At 39.4% G+C, this 17,737-nt stretch overlaps 1 protein-coding gene across 4 annotated transcripts in view; it reads right to left on the bottom strand.

The window, feature by feature from the left end:
• chd7 (chromodomain helicase DNA binding protein 7) overlaps positions 1 to 17,737 on the bottom strand; it is a 236,865-nt gene that overhangs the window by 90,189 nt on the left and 128,939 nt on the right. For all 4 annotated transcript variants that reach the window (XM_063064050.1, XM_063064060.1, XM_063064079.1 and 1 more), the window contains exon 9: positions 9,848 to 9,934. In XM_063064050.1, the coding sequence (XP_062920120.1) occupies positions 9,848 to 9,934 (87 nt within the window). The remainder of the gene's footprint in view (positions 1 to 9,847; positions 9,935 to 17,737) is intronic.

The following is a 17,737-nucleotide window of genomic DNA, read 5'->3' as shown; positions in this document are numbered from 1 at the left end:
TTTGGCTTTTCTGACACTGATCAACAGAAAAAGACTCTTACTGTCTAAGTGAAAAACAGATCTTGGCAAAATGATCTAAATTAATTACAAATATAAACACAAAATAATTGATTGCATAGGTATTCATTCACCATCTCCCCCCCCTGCCCCCCCAACCTAATATGGCACACAAAATCATACTGGTGTGGCCAATTAGTTTTAGAAGTCACATAATTAGTTAAATGGAGATCACTTGTGTGCAGTCAAGGTGTTTCAATTGATTGTAGTAAAAATACACCTGTATCTGGAAGGTCCATATGCTGGAGAGTCAGTATCTTAGCAAAAACTACACCAAGACAACAAAAGAACACTCCAAGCAACTCCGCAAAAAGGTTATTGAAAAGCACAAGTCAGGAGATGGATACAAGAAAATTTCCAAGTCACTGAGTATCCCTTGGAGTACAGTTAAATCAATCATTAAGAAATGGAAAGAATATGGCACAGTTGTAAATCTGCCTAGAGCAGGGTGTTGTCAAAAATTGAGTGACTGTGCAAGAAGGGGATAGTTATGGAGGCCACCAGGAGACCTATGACATCTCTGGAGGAGTTACAAGTTTCAGTAGTTGATGGGAGACTGCCAAAGAGAAGGCCACTGTTGAAAAAAACTCCCATGAAATCTTGGCTAGAGTTTGCCAGAAGGGATATGGGAGTCCCTGGAGTCAGCTGGAAGGTTTTATGGTCTGATGGAACCAAAATTTAGGTTTTTGGTCATCAAACTGAACTCTCATTTTGGCATAAGCCAAACACCACACATCAAAAACACACCGTCCCATCCCTAAGCATGGTGGTGGCCTGCATCATGTTGTGTGGATGCTTCACTTCAACAGGCCCTGAAAGGCTTGTGAAGGTAGATGGTAAAATGTATGCAGCAAAATGTAGGGAAATCCTGGAGGTCAAGCCTGATGCAGTCTGCAAGGGAACTGAGACTTGGGACAAGATTTGTTTTCCAGCAAGACAACTACCCCAAGCATAAAGCCAAGCTACACATGAATGGCTTAAAAACAACAAAGAATGCCAAGTCAGAGTCCAGACCTCAATCCAATTGAGAATGTGTGGCTGGACTTGAAAAGGGGTGTTCACTCACAATCCCCATGTAATCTGACAGAACTTGAGCATTTTGTAAAGAAGAATGGGGAAAAATTGCTGTGTCCAGATGTGCAAAGCTGATAGAGACCTATCCACACAGACTTAAGGCTGTAGTTGCTGCCACAGGGGCATCTGCTAAATACTGACTGGAAGTGGGTGAATACTTATGTAATCCATTATTTTGCTTTATACTTGTAATTAATTTCGATCACTTTGTAGAAATCTGCTTTCACTTTGACATGAAAGAGCCTTTTCTGTTGATCAGTGTCGAAAAAACAAATTAAATCCACTGTGATTCAATGTTGTAAAACAATAAAACATGAAAACCTCGGGGAGGGGAATACTTTTTACAGGCATTGTAGCTGTGCTGTTGCTGATGACTTACAGTGAATCATGAACACTTAGTTTTGAGTTGCTAGTTCTGTATTGAATCTATTTCACTCAGGATGATAAATGCCACATAATAATGCCTACAGTTCACAAAGCATTTTGTTTCTAAGGTTTGCTTAGTAATCACTTTTATCAACCATGCTAGATAGCTGTACCTAGAAAGGATGAAGTAGATTTATCCCATGTTGGTCCTCCTGACTCCTGCTCCAGACTCTGCCTCACCCTTCAACACTCAGCCAGCTCAGTTTGTGTTGAAGTTACCAATGCATTTTATTAGCTGCAGGGCAGCAAGTAACCATCACATGATTAGACGGTCTTCTAGGGTTTGAAGTCAATAACAAGGGTTTGAAGGATTTCTCCTAAAATGTGTGCCCAGTTATCATCTCCGGTGGGTCTACCCTAACTGTGAAGCAGGGTGCATACAGAAATCATGATTAAGGAGTTGGAAAGCAAGTTGAAAGGTATAAATCTGCAGTAGCTTGATGAGTATGCAGGAGAGTTCTCTCAACCTGGGTACTAGTTCACAGATGCTCAGCACCCTGAAAGTCCATTAAGAGATTCTCTCAAGACTGCTAACATGCTACTTAGACAAATTAGACTGCATAAAAATTTTCTATCTGCATAAACTTTTGTGGATAGATAAGCAAAACTGGGAACTACTTGAGCTCATGAGAGTAGGGCATATGATTATTTTTTATGCTACTGTCTGTTGCGGCTGCCAGATAACTGCTTGAGACGATGAAGCAATTTCAACTTTTGCCTTTGTAAACATATGTGAAGGGGGAAGAAAGTATCAAATAATCACAGTAAGGGGAAAATATTTTGACAGTGCCAATACAGTAGAAATATTAACTATATGTTGCCACCTCTGGGTTTAGCCACATTCATTCTGAATGATAAAGAATGGATTAAAGAACATGAAAGCTCAAAGCCAATAAAATCCAGTGCAGTTATCAAGCCCCAATCTCGTGTTTCTGAATAATTTTTTAAAAAATGACTCAGTTGAGAATCAAAATAAACAGCTTGCTTCAGGATGTTCCATGAGGTTAAAAAACCTGAGAGCCAAGGATAAAATAGAGATGGTTTTGGCAAGTCAAGGATCTTGTTGGTTAAAAGCTCGTGTGAATTTGTATAACATGAAAGAAGTAGTGAAGCTGTTAATTATGATTAGGAGGCAACCAAGGAATTTATAGAAGTGTTGGCTGAAATCATTTGAGAATGTTTTTCTTTTTCTGCCTGGACAAGTGCTTAATTGTAACAAGGCAGGCTTATTTTTGGAACAAAATACCACATTTCGCTCACATTGATTGGAGGCGAAATCAATGCCCAGATTAATAGCAACCAAGGACTGCTGCAATTTATGGTTGGGCAGTAATGCAATTGGGAACTACGTGTTAAAGCTCGTCAGTGTACTATGCTGAAATTCCTTGGTTATTGAAAGGGATTAGTGTTCTCCTTTCAAATAGGTGGCTATGTTATCTTCTTTATTATTCAAGGGACGCTGGGTTAGCCTGCAAAACCCACATCTAGTTGCCCTTGACAAATTGATGGCAAGCTGCCTTCTTGAACCAGTGCAGTCAATGTATTGGTATGCCTATAAAGCATTAGATCCTTTCTTACCTATGAAGCTGTTCTGGAAGAGCTGCAAGGCTTTGACCCACCAATGAAGGAAGGGCAATGTACTTCCATGTCAGGAAGATGTGTAGCTTGGAGGTCAACTTGCAAATGGTGGTGCTTCCACGCTTTTGCTGCCACTGTCCCTGTAACTGTTAGTGATCATAGCTTTGGAAGATGCTGACTTATTGCTGCACTACATCCTGTCGATGGTCCAAACTGCTGCTACAATATGATGGTGGTGGAATGAATAATTGTGAATGATCATCAATCAGGCAGCTACGTTCTGTTCGGTGTTCAGTTTCTTTAGTGTTGTTAACTGATTGAAGTAGGGTACTCCATAACACTCCTAGCTTGAGCTTTGTAGATGGTTGCCAGGCTTTGGGGGTTAGGACGCAAATTACTCACCACAGCATCTTCAACGGGATCCTAACTCATCTTTCCCTTCACCCAACTCTACCCTTTCTGCAGGGTTTGCTCCCTCCATGATTCCCCTGTCAATTAGCTCCTCCCCACTAATCTCCCTCCTGGCATTTATCCCTGTAAGTATAAATGTGACACCTGCCCCTCCACCACCTCCCTCACCTCCATTCAGGGCCCGAAACAATCCTTCCAAGTGAGTCAACGTTTCACCTGAGAATCTGTTAGGATTGCCGACTGTTATTAGTGCTCCCATGCGACCTCCACTATATTGGTGAGACCCAATATTGGAGGACTGCTTTGTTGAGCACCTTTGTTCCATCCACAAAAAGCAGGATTTCCTGTTGGCCAACCATTTCAATTTCAAGCCCCATTATGACATGTCGGTCCATGGCTGCCTCTTCTGGCACAATAAGGCAAAGCTCAAGTTAGAGGAACAATACATTATATTCCATTCAGATTAGCTCCAACTTCCTGTAAATTTCCCCCCATCTCTTTCCTTTTTTCATATCCCGACTCAGGCCCTCCTGTTAACTCTTCTTCTCACCTGGCTATCACATCCCCCTGTTGCCCCTCCACCTTTTCATTCTTCCATTGTCTCCTCAAATTAGTTTTTCTATGGCCCTTTGTCTACTACCTCCTAGCTTCTTAATTCACCCCTCCCCCTCCCACCGACCCTCACCTATCACCTTCTAGATTGCACTCTTGCCCCCCCCCACCTCCTTATTCTGGCATCTTCCACCTTCCTTTCAAGTCCTGATGAAGGGTCTTGGTCTCAAATGTCAGCTATTTATTTATTTCCACAGATGTTGCCTGTCCTGCTGAGTTCCTCCAGCATTTTGTGTGTGTTGCTCTGGATTTCTAGCAGCTGCAGAATCTTTTATGTTAACCACTTCATGCTTGTTTTAACTCTCCCCCCCCCCCCACTTTACAAGTCTCCACCCATATCATCCTTTGATTCCACCACCTCATTTTCTTCCAGATTTGTTGCACACTTTTGTTTTTGAGGTTTTATTTGGGCATCATCTTATAATGATGTTAACTAGTTATGCTCTTCTTCACAAGTAGAAATAATCACTCTGCATCCACTAGACCCTTCAGAATATTATTTTATGTTCCTTATTACCCTAATTTTATAGATTGTGTCTTCAAATTTATTTTAATTCTCCCAAATCCTTTCATGTTACACAGTCCTTGGCTACATACATGATATAAACTTCTTTTCTTATCCTCACTTATTGCCCAATTTCTTGATTCATTCATGAAGCCCTATTATTGCTGCTTGTCTCAGTCTTATAACAGAAAATATTTTTTACTGCACCTCCAAACTCCACTTTAAATGTCTGCAATTATCATACTACATCGATTGTCAATATTTTATGCTGATGGCTGGTCACTTTTCTGTTAACAGATTTATTTAAAGTCCCTCAAAATTATTATTTTATCTAGTTTATTAACATTATGCTTCTGATATTTGTGTCTATCTCCATGATCATTTTATGGCCTTAATGTTCACCTACTTTAACTTATCTTGTTGTACTGGTTCATTCTTCATTATGGAATCCAGTGGAAAATCCTCCATTGTTGAAAATTCATAAAAAATATGCTGATTCAAAAGAATAATTTTCAGAAATTGCATTCTCTTATACATTTTATCTGTTTTGATGACTTGAGAGAGGTGTACAAGATGATAAGATGCATGATAGAGTAAATAGCCACAGTCTCTCCCCCCACTCCACCTCCCATTTGCCACTTCTTCTAGGTCCTGTCTGTGTAAGTCACGGATTCGCAAATTGGGGTCCACAGACCCCTCGGTTAATGGCATAAAATGGTTAGGAACCCCTTGTGTAAATCCTTCTGCAGACACACTGCTTTCTCAACACTACTCACCACTCCACCTACAACATCTGCTAATTTGTCCAAAAAGCCATCAATTCCATCATCCAAATTATTGACATAGAACATGAAAAAAATTGGTCCCAACTCTGTCCTCTGCCAGCAGCCAACCAGAAAAGGCACTCTTTATTCTCACTCTGCCTCCTGCCAGTCTGCCAATCTTTTGTCCGTACTATCATCTTTCCTGCAATACCATGGGCACTGATCTTGTTCAGCAGCCTCATGTGCGCCACCTTGTCAAAGGCCTTCTGAAAATCCAAGTACACAACATCCACCAATTCTATTATCTATTCTGAGGCTACATCCACACTAGACCAGATAATTTTGAAAATGCCGGTTTCGCGTAAAAATGATAGGCGTCCACACCAGGCGTTTTTGAAAATATCTCCATCCACATTAGACGGATATTTGGGCGAATCTCCTCCTACTGGGCATGCACAGGACACAAGGAAAACAAGCGAAGAGGAAACGGTATACTTGGTGCGTGTTTGTCCAGTTAGACTAGAAAAACTTAAAAGGAATTGCTCTTGGCTCTCGCGCAGGAGGACTTAAAACTTAAAAAAAAACAAATACTGGAGCGTATGGAGGCAACCGACAGGGAGTTCACGGACAGTATGACACGGCTGACAACGAACATTGAAAAACTGACTAACTCTGTTGCATTAATAAAGCACCCTGTAAAATGTATAAAACACGTCTGCATCAGTGTTTTCTTGTATTTCCATACAATGTTACATTAGGCTGTTACACATGTAGGTAAACCACCTTCATACAAGCAAGGACAAAAAACAGGGCAAAGTGAGTACACTTATTTATTCACTAAGCTATGGGTCAAAGTATTTGGTGAGTACATCTCTAAATCTTCTGGCTTCAGTATCGTTGCTGTTTGTTCTGAAATTGTTAGGCTGTGTGGGGGTTTGCGTTCAAGAAAACAATGAAATGCCGTGCTGCCGCCATCTGTGCAGGTACGTCATGACAGCGTTTTTAAAAGTATCCATTTACCCTGTCCACACTGCTCTGCACAATTGGCGTTTTCAAATTTACACACTCTGGAGGGCGTTTTAGAAAATCTCCATTTTCGGGGGAGGTAAACTCCATTTCAGTGTGACGGACGGTCAAAATGAAGAGAAGCAGCTTCGGTTATGGATTTATCCGGTCTAGTGTGGATGTAGCCTGAATGTTACTTCCGCAAAAAATTCCAACAGATATGCAAGGCACGATTTCCCCTTAAGGAAACCAAGCTAACTTTGGTCAATTTGATCATATTCTCCCTAGTACCCTGAAATCTCATCCTTAATAATTGATTCCAACATCTTCCCAACCACTGAAGGCAAGCTAACTGTCCTACTATTTCTTGTCTTCTGCTTCCCACCCTTCCTAAAGAGATGAGAAAATTTTGCAATTTTTCAGTCCTCTGGAACCATTCCAGAAACTAGTGATTCTTGAAAGATCATTACTAATGCCTCCACAATCACTTCATCTAGCTCTTTCAGAAGCCTGGGGTGCAGTCCATCTGGACCAAGTGACTTATCTACCTTCAGACTTTTCAGGGTCCCAAGTAAAGCAATCACACTTACTTCTGTCCCCTGACACTCTCACATTTCTGGCATTCTGCTAGTGACTTCTACTGTGAAGACTGATGCAAAATATTTAAGTTTGTCTGCTATTTCTTTATCACCCATTATTTCCTCTCCAGTGGTCCAATATCCACTTTTACTCTTTACCTATCAGAAAAAAAAGACATTTTGTGTCGTCTTTTACATTATTAACTAACTTACTTTCATATTTCATCTTTTCTCCCCTTATGGCTGTTTAGTTGCCATCTGTTAGTTTTTAAGAGCTTCCCGATCCTCTACCTTCCAGCTAATTTTGCTATACTATATGCCCTTTGTTTTGATTTTAATCTTTGACTTCCTTTGCCAGCCATAGTTCCCTCATCCTCCCTTTAGAATACTAATCAATCTTTGGGATTTATCTTTTCTACACCTTCTTAATTGCTTCCAGTCTTTGCTGTTCTTCTGTCATCCCTGCATATCTCCCCTTCCAATCAATTTCGGCCAGCTCCTCGCTCATGTCTCTGTAACTCCTTTTACTGCATTGTAATACTGATACATCTGACTTTATCTTCTCCCTCCCAAACTGCAGGGTGAATTCTATCATACTATGATCACTGTCTCCAAAGAAATCCTCTACCTTAAGCTCCCTAATCAAATCTGGGTAGTTACATAACACCAAATGCAGAATTGCCGTTCCCCAAGGAGGCTCAACCACAATCTGCTCTAAAAAGCCATCTCACAGGCCCAACACATTGATGAAATTACAAGGAAGGCACACCAGAAACTCTGTTGGGAATTTGAGGAGATTTGTAATGTCATTGTAGACCTTTGCAAATTTCTGGAGAGTATTTTGACTGGTTAATCGTAGCCTGGTATGGAACCCAAACGCACAAAACGAAAAGAAGCTGCAGAGGGTTACAGACTCATGGGCAGAACCCTCCCCTACCAGAGAACACTTTCAAGAGTTGGTGCCTCAACGTGGCATCATCTATCATTAAGAAACCTTAGCATCTGGGACATGCCCTCTTCTTGTTACTAACTTGAGGTACAGGAGCTTGAAGACACTCAGAAATTTAGGAACAACTTCTTCCCCCACCACAATCAGATTTCAACATACTACCATTCTTTGCACTATTTATTTTTGTAATTTATAGATTTGCTTTGCACTGTACTGCTGACACAAAACAAAAATTTCACATTGTGTCCATAATAATAAGTCTGATTCTGATTCAACTAAAGAGTTCAATTTTTAAGTTAACAACCTAATTTACAATGAATACAATTTCTACACAATTTCTTTTTAAATATGACCATGTTTAGGTCATGCCATACACAAGATTTAAGTGATAAATGAACACATTACTTCAAGATCAATTTCACACCAGTCTGTAAAAGTTCATTTCAACAAGTTCTTCAAAACATTTATTGCCTTTTTGTAGTTAAGAACGATGTCAGAACATACATGGAACCTGAATTTGTTCCTTTGATCCATTATCAACCATGCATTGTGTTCTGACGCAAGTTTTAACAAGTTTAAGACAGACTCCATTTATGGTTCCTCCTACAAAATCTATTTTTCAGTTTCTCACTACTTTTTATTGTCTTTTTTAGACTACTTACTTTTAACTTAACTATTTAATTGACATATTTTCTGCAATTCAGTATTCTTTATTAATATATCATGTATTTCATAGTACTGCTGCCGTAAAGTTAACAGATTTTATGACATATGCCAGTGATATTAAACCTGATCTTAAATCCACCTAATATTCCCTAGCTTTCATACATTTGAAAATTTCCATGTTTTCTCATAACGTGCTCTAATGGAAGGATCGTTGTTTTCCACAATCTTATTCTTCGTGGAAATTCAAATTTGATCTTCAACTACTCACTGCCTGAAGAGCCCATTTTGGGGCTCTCATGTACATACTTCCAATAGAATTCATTGACTAGCAACTTGAAACAGCAATTAAGTCCAGTAGTTTCTCATTCCTAAAAATCAGACAAAACTAACATCCATTCGAGCGCAGAGCTTGGCACAAATTAGTAAGGTAAAGATTTTCCTGCTCATTCATACGATACAAGTATTGCTGAATAGGCAATATTGTTTACAGTACTTTAATTGATCCTGAACTGAATCATATTTGAGGATGGTTGACAGTCATCTGTTTTGTTACAGGTCTTGGGTCATCAATGCCAGATTGCTATGCAGTGTTTCATTGATGCAATGATTCTTAATCAGAACGTTTATAATAATGATCTCTTTACATCAACACAGTAAAAACTCCATGCTGTATTTTGAATGCAACCACAAGAGACATACAAATAAAGGCAATAAACCTAGATACAGGCTAAAAATAAATGGCAACAATACTACAAGTTGGAATAAAACACGTACTCAAGTTGAAAAAGAATTAAACAATTGAAAGTACACTTCAAAATTAATATTAATCTTCAATTCCTGACTATGGTTATTGAGTGAAATTCTCATGTGAACCATCCAAGAATTTTAAAGATGCTTAGTTGGGAACCATGGAGAGAATAAATTAATTTAAACAGTATTTTTCAAGAGGAAATGATTATTAACCAATATTGTTCACTGCTCAACCATATGTAATAAAGTGAAAATAATGGCCTTTGGACTTCAGTACACATTAATATAAGATTTACTTCATCTTAAAAAAGATAATTCTTTCAATTGTCACTTCAATGAAACTGAACAAATTGCACCACACTTAATGAAGGCAAAGAACTACACCCAAATAGGGGAAATGATATATAAAAGCACTTTTAATTCTAAGATTTCTTGCAAAATAACTTTCAGAAAAGTCAGTAAAATATGTTACCTCTCCACTATCTTTATCAATGCTATGTGAGACATCAAGTATTCGATCTACTTCCACATAATCTGGATTAAAAGGCTCATCCTCAACCTGCAAAAATAGGTGGGACAACAAAGCACAATGGATTTATTTTTCTTATTTTGTTGTGCATATTAGCTTTCAACAATGTGGACATGGCTAAAATTCAACATGATCACTAACTATGAAACACACACCTCTTCCAGATTTGTTTCCTATACTACTTTATTTCTCTGCAAATTTTTTCAAAAATTATCTTGAAATATTTTACATGCTGTGAATTACAATCCATGAATGGGCAACATTTGAGAAATCATGCAATTTCCAAAAAGCTGAAGCCTTTAGAAGTTAGTGCTATGATTGTCAAATCTAAATGATGCCCTGGAATTAATTATTTTATCGATGACATTTTCACATTTGCAAAAAGATTCTTTCACAAACATTTGCCATTTAAATTTCACAATCACAAAATATACTTTCAGTCATGGTAACTAGGAAAAATACAGTTCCCAACTATTGGCAAAGATTGCAACTATGTTGATAACACCCAATTACGGTAAAAGATAGTTGGTCAGATCATGGTTCAATTCAGCTTGCAACTGCTGTCATCCCTCCAGTTTCTTTATTTCAGTGTGCACATGTACTGGAGGAACCGAACACAGACTGGGCAATCACTTTGCACAACACCTGCATTCGGTCCACTGGACTGACCAAGTTTCCGGTTGTTGGCCACTTTAATTGCATATCCCACTGTGACCAGTATATATGGCCTCCACAATGTTACACTGAGGTTCTAAGCAAGCTTAAGGGACATTTATACTCCCATGCGACACGTTGCAACTTTCCAGACTCTATACTGAATTCTCCATTGTTAGGTGACTAACTTTTTCTTCAGAACTGGCTATTTCTATCTCTCCCCCCGCTCCACCCCTTTTAGTAGAGCTAGACCTGCTGGCCACTTCACAATCCTGCAGTTAGCAATACATATCACAAAACAGCATTATCACTCTCCATCTATCCTTTTAACCCATTTGATCTGGTCTCACCTTTTCAGTTATGTCCTTTGTCCAATTGCTCCCTCCTGACACCTCAGCAATTTAAAATTGTCTTTTTTTAAATAAAAAATCACTTTCTTAGACCTGAAAAATTCTCTGACCCAATGTGTTAACTCTTCACTTTCCAGAAATGCTGCCTAGCCCGTGAATGGTTTCCAACACTTTCTGGTTTTATTTCAGATTTACAGACTCAACTTTAAGAAAATCAAAGACATCCTGTCATGTTGCTATCCACTGACCAGTCTGCGGTATCCTGTAGTGTTACACAGAGGCACAATACACACTTGAGGTACAACAAATCATCTTCTGTTTGGGCATGTTGTATCCTTCTGGAATTGAGAAACAATTCCACAACTTCAGATAAATCAAGTTTCCCACATATTTCAAATGTCCATCTGTGATTTTGCCTTTCTACCTCTGCCAGGAGGACCTGTTGACATGTCTTCCTGCTCTACATTTCAGAACTACATTCTCATTCTCTAACAGCTCCTATTCACTCAATAACCAGATAAACTTGTTTGCAGTTGATCCCCACAGGCATCCCAGTTTCACCCTCCTATCTCCGTAACATAGTTTCCTCACTCCTCTTCAGTTCTGAGAAATATTAATTGCTTCTCTTTGGAGAAATGCAGCCTGACCTGAGCACTTCCAACATTTTGACATTATTACAGCCTCTGCATATTTTGATTTTAATTGTCTTGAATAGTGATGGACAATTATAATGGCTAAAAAGGGGATTCATGAATATCACAACTCTGAATGACAGCAGGGCCCAGCACGTGAGTGTTAATGGCTGAAGCATTCACAACCACGTTCAGCCAGACAGAGGTGGAGTGGAGTAAGTAATCCATCTCAGCTTCCTTCTGAGAACCATACCCTTGCAGTAGGTGCTTTCCTGCCAATTCAGTTCATTCCACCTGCTTTCAAGAAATGGATGAATGTGCTGGACACAGCAAATACAAAGAACACAGTATCACTGATGGGAGGTAAAGACCCTTGCTCCCGGACTAGCCAAGACAAGAGATAAGTTCCAGTAGAGTTACAATGCCATAATCTACCTTGTGAGAAAAATTTACTATGTTTCATGGCCCATTTGGAAAAGGCAGGACGAATTCAATCCAGCTAATAACGCGAAGGAAGCTGTCACCAACAGTGCTTTTAAAGCAGCACTTCATCACCAATACCCTGCTCAACAATATCGAGCCTAGTTGTTACTACAACCAATCTGCTCCAGATGTGATCACTGCCTTGGTCCAAATATGCAGCAGAGAACTGAGTAATACAATATGGAAAAATTTAAAAGATGTTTTGTGTGGTTAAAAAAATTGCATTGGCTGGATTCATATTTCATAGAAAAGCTGATTATGCTGCTTGGACCACCAGGACATCAATGCACGAGTTCTTCAGAGCAGCGTTCCAGGCTAATCATGTTCAGTTATTTGATTAATGACCTTACTTCTCTCGTAAGCTCAGAAGTGGAATGACAGCAATGTTCAATATAGTTCACAATTCCTTACTCAGCAAATGAAGTAGTCCAGGCTGATATGCAGCAAGACCTAGACAACGTTTACACATAGTGTGACAAGTGGCAGATAACATCCACACGACAAAAAGCACCAAGTAATGATAATCTCCAATGAAAGAGGCTCAGCTTCTGCGTCACTTTCAACAGACTGCCCATTAACAACTTATTAGGATCACCACTGTCCAGAAACTCAACTGAACCAGCCAGAAATACTGTAGCTAAAGAGTAGATAATAGAGATGGACATCCTGCAGTAAGTGACTTACCACCTCATATGCTAAAAGCCTTTCCACCATCTACAAAGGCACAAGCCAGGAGCTTAATGGCATACTATCCATTGTGTCTTAATAAATGCAGATCAACAATTCATATTAAGCTATTCGGTATTAAGCAATCCAACTATCAGCCAACCTACCACTCTAACCATTCAGCTCCTTCGTGAGCACAGTGGCTGCAGAAATCACGACATAAACTTGCCTCCGCAAGTCCAACAGCATCTCCCAAACCCATAACCACTAGCCTCAAGGTGGAGGAAAATGGTATAGTAGGTGCTGGGAACACCACCATTTAAAGATTTTCCATGTTGTATACCACCCTGACTTGGAAGTATATTGCTGTTCCTTCATCCTCACCTGATCTCCAGATTCATTACAGGGCTGCTGGAGTACCTCACACGAAAGGCCGTAACAGCAAAAGGCAGATCACCAGCATCTCAGGGACAGTTAGAGAACAATGAATGCTGAATTTACAGTGACAACTGTATGCTGGAAAATGAATAAAGTGGTGAATAGGCCCCATGAGACCATAAAACATGGGAGCATAATTAGGTCATTCAGACCATCAAGTCTGATCCACCATTCCATCATAGCTGATTTATTACCCCTCTCAACCCCATTTTCCTGCCTTCTCCTTGCAATCTTTGACACCCTTACAATCAAGAACCTATTAACCTCTGTTTTAAATATAGTCAATGACTTGGCATTCACAGCCATCTGTAGCAATGAATTCCACAGATTCATCACCCACTGGCTAAAGAAATTCCTCATCTCTGTTCTCTGCAACATCCTTTTATTCACAAGCTGTGCCCCCTGGTCCTGAACTCCCCCACTATAGGAAACATCCTCTCCACGTCAGATGAAAAAAAAACAATACTGATCTGACGTGCTTTTATTAGATGGTATTTGACATTTAATAGTGTGAGATACTTAAAACCTATTCAAAAGAATTCAATTAACAACATCGGGGAATATTAAAATAAATTTAGAAGCTCTTTTAAGAAATATAAATAGTTAAGTCTATTACAATTAGGTAGACTAAAGTAAAATACATTACCTGCAGTTACCCTTTCAACAAAAATAGAGGCTATGCCAACAGCCATTTCTGGTATAATGTTCAAGAATATGAAATGCATTTGGACCCTCAGCTTAAGACATCGTGTGCTCAGCCTGGACTGAATACCAATTCTAGTAGTGAAGCATGAGGCTAGATGTAGCAGAATCTGACCCCTAGTTCATTCCAAAATTCTGTGCTGCAAAGAATAGTCATGGAAGGACAGAACTGACATAACTGATGTTCTATACAAAGCCACCAGCTGCAAAGTAACACAATCCAGCTCATTAAATTATTTCATAAATGTACTTCCTGAAGCAGTACCAAAATTGCACTTGCTACTTGCACTGAATGTTTTGCTTCAAATCTCGAGCATTTCCATTTCTTTTCTCTTTTCTGATCTCTGTCCAGTTCTGATATAGCTCAGTTTTTCTCTCTCCATAGAAGTTGACTCACTTGGCTTTCCTAGCACACTTAATTTCACATTTCCAGGAACTGCTATGTTCTTTACCTGGGTTCCAGCTTTTTATTTTTCTCCTCTGTTCTTCTATTGAATGTCTTCCCTGAAAAGGTTTCTATTTCAAGAATATGGCTTTAGCACATCCTCAGAGTTGACAATAGACAGCGTCACTCATCTTTTCTTGTTTCTATCTTACCAGATATTATTCCCTGCTTTTCCCCATCGCTCTCCACTACCTCTTGCTTGTCTACAAGTTAAATATATCAACTTTTGAAATATGTCAACAGCACACTGAAATGTTAACTGTTCCTTTATTCACAAATGGCATCTCCAAAATGTTTACCTTGCATCGCCAGCTTCTGCAATTTAGCCAACAATTTTTAATTACAATATGCTAGATAATCCCAGCTTTTTTAAGAAAATGTATTGCAAAGTCATCTTATACAGGAGTTACACCAGATTCACCAAGCCAAACAGTAAAATGTGAACTGCATTTTTATCTAAAATGAATGGTTGTACCAAAAACTAACTAATGAAGTGATTGCAGAAAATTGCCCATTCTGGTAAGTTTATTCACAAAAAAAATAATTAATCCAATGTATTAGATGCGTACAAAATGATATTCTTTCTCATTAGATTTTGTAGGCTCTGCTCCAAGCCACAAGTCATTGCTGGTGTTTCAAAGGCAACAAGAAACAGCGGCAAGTGCACAGTAAAATAAAACCAGAGCAAGTATTATCACAAAATTTGCAACAGAAACAATTTCTGCACTGTAGTTTGAACATGGGCTTTAAGACATACATAGTAAAAAGAGGGCTGTATAAGCTCTATAATGCCATTGATATTAATATAGTGCCTCTGGATTGCATAATTTCCCAAAGGAACACTGCAGATAAAAACTTGAGTTAACGTAGGTAAAGGAGAGACCAAAAATCCAGGTTAGATTAAAGAAAAGCTTTTAAGTCTAAGAGATGCAGTAACATAAAGGTTTAAGGAGTGAATTCTAGATCAAAGCAGCTAGCAATCTGAAGCCATGATCGGCTACCCTGAGTGAAGACAAATGACAAGTACTGAATAAGAAGATGAGGGGAAGAGGGGTGAGGGCATGTAAGGCTTGAGGCTATAGGGAGGATGTTAAATACCAAGATGCAAAGCATGCGATATTTGGAAGTAATATACGTTAAAACAGTCATGGGTAATGGATAGTCAGGGCTTGATGCTGGGATGGGATATGTTCAACAGGTTTCTGATGGAAGGCAAAAACTAAGATGTCTACAAGGGGGGCAATGGAGACTAGAAGTAATGGAGACATAAATGAGTGCTTCAACAGGTGTGCTGAGTCAGGGCAGAGAAGGTAACATTATAGAATTAGGCAATCACAGATGCCAAGAGATATCATAGTTTGAATTTAAATGGACAAGGTTATAGTTCAATTGCAACATCGGCTATTGAGTGAGATGGGAACGATATGGCAAGAACGCCAGGCTTATAACATGGAGCTACAATAATAACCTTAAAATTTTAACTAAAAAATAAATGGCACTTAATGAGTAGGAGGCATCCTCCTTTGAAGGGCAATGTTACAATAGTCAAGTGGGATTTTAATATGCAGATAGGTTCAGAAAATCAGGTTGGTACTGAATCCCAAGGGGGAGGTTTTGTAGAATACCTACGAGATATCTTTTTAGAGCAGCTCATGTTGAGCCGAAAGGGGATATGCTATTTTGGATTGGGAAACATGCAATGAACCAGATTTGATTAGAGACCTTAAGGTAAAGGAACCGTTAGGGGCCAGTTCTCATAATATGGCAGAATTCACCCTACAATTTGAGAAGAAATAGCTAAAGTTAGATGTATTACAGGAATGTAGTAAAGGGAATTACAAAGGAATGAGAGAGGAGCTGGCCAAAATCGTCTGAAAGGAAACTCAAGTAGGGATGATGCAGAGCAGCAACAGCTGGAGTTTCTGGGAGCAATTTGAAAGGCGCAGGATAGATGCATCCCAAAGTAGTGGTAGTATTTTAAAGGCAGCATGATGCAATTATGGTTGACAAGTCGAAGGCAACATAAAAGTCAAATACAGGCATATAATAGAGCAAAAATTAGTGAAAAGTTAAAGGATTGGGAAGCTTTTAAAAACCAACAGAAGGCAACTAAAATGTCAAAGGATAAAAAGATGGAATATGAAGGTAAACTAGCTAATAATACTGGAAGATGTACAGAGTATAAAAGAGGCAAGAGCAGATATCGGACCACTGGAAAACGGTGCTGGAGAGGTAGTACTGGGGGTCAAGCTAATAAGTAGCTTGCATCAGCCATCACTGAAGACACAAGCAGTATGCCGTAAGTTCGAGAGTGTCAGGGGGCAGAAGGAAATGAAGTTGCCATTAATATTGAGAAGGTTCTTGGAAACTGAAAGGTCTGAAGGTAGATATGGCACTTGGACCAGATTGTCTGCAGCCCAGGGTTCTACAAGAGGTGGAAGCATTAGTAATGATTTCTCAAGAACCAATGGATTCTAGCATGGTTCTGGAGGACTGGAAAATTGCAAATGTTACTCCACTCTTCAAGGGAGAGAAGTAAAAGAAAGGAAACTATAGGTCAATTAGTCTGACCTCAGTAGCTGGGAAGATGGCGGAGTTGATCATTAAGGATGAGATTTCGGGGAACATGAACGCATATGATCAAACAGGCCAAAGTCAGCATGGCTTCCTCAAGGGAAAGTCATGCCTGACAAATCTGTTGGAACTCTGAAGAAATAACAAGCAAGATAGACAAAGAAGAATCGATGAAATTTTCAGAAGGCCTTTGACAAAGTGCCCCACTTGAGGCTGCTCAACCAGTTAAGAGTTCATTGTATTACAGGAAAGATATGAGCATGGGTAAATTGGTGGCTGATTGGCAGGAGGCAAAGAGTGGGAATAAAGGGAGCCTTTCCTAGTTGGCTGCCGGTAACTAGCGGTGTTACAAGGGTTGGAACCACTTCTTTTTATGTTGTATATCAATGAATGGATGGTGGAATTGACAGCTTTGTGGCCAAGTTTTCAGATAATACCAAGTGAAGGGGCAAGTAGTTTTGAGAAAGTAGAAAGGCTACAGAAGGATTTAGATTAGGAGAACGGGCAAAGTAGCAGATAGAATACAGTATCAAGAAGTGTATTGTCATGCACTTTGGTACAAGAAATAAATGTGTAGACTATTTTCTAAAGGGAGCGAAAATTCAAAAAACTGAGGTGCAAAGGGATTTGGGAGTCCTCATGCAGGATTCCCTAAAGGTTAATTTACAGATTGAGCCAGTGGTGAGGAAAGCAAATGTGATGTTAGCATTCATTACGAGAGGACTGCAATATTAAAGTAAAGATGTAATGCTGAGACTTTACAAGGTAATGGTGAGGGCTCACTTGGAGTATTGAGAGCAGTTTTGGGCCCCTTATCTAAGTATGTGTTGACATTGGAGGGGGGGGTCAAAGGAGGTTCACGAAAATGATTTCAGGACTGAAAGGTTCA

This window comes from Mobula hypostoma, chromosome 1 (genome assembly GCF_963921235.1).
Source record: "Mobula hypostoma chromosome 1, sMobHyp1.1, whole genome shotgun sequence".
Lineage (NCBI taxonomy): Eukaryota > Metazoa > Chordata > Chondrichthyes > Myliobatiformes > Myliobatidae > Mobula > Mobula hypostoma.
Note: the sequence above shows the minus strand (reverse complement) of the source record. Positions and strands in the feature narration are given on the sequence as shown.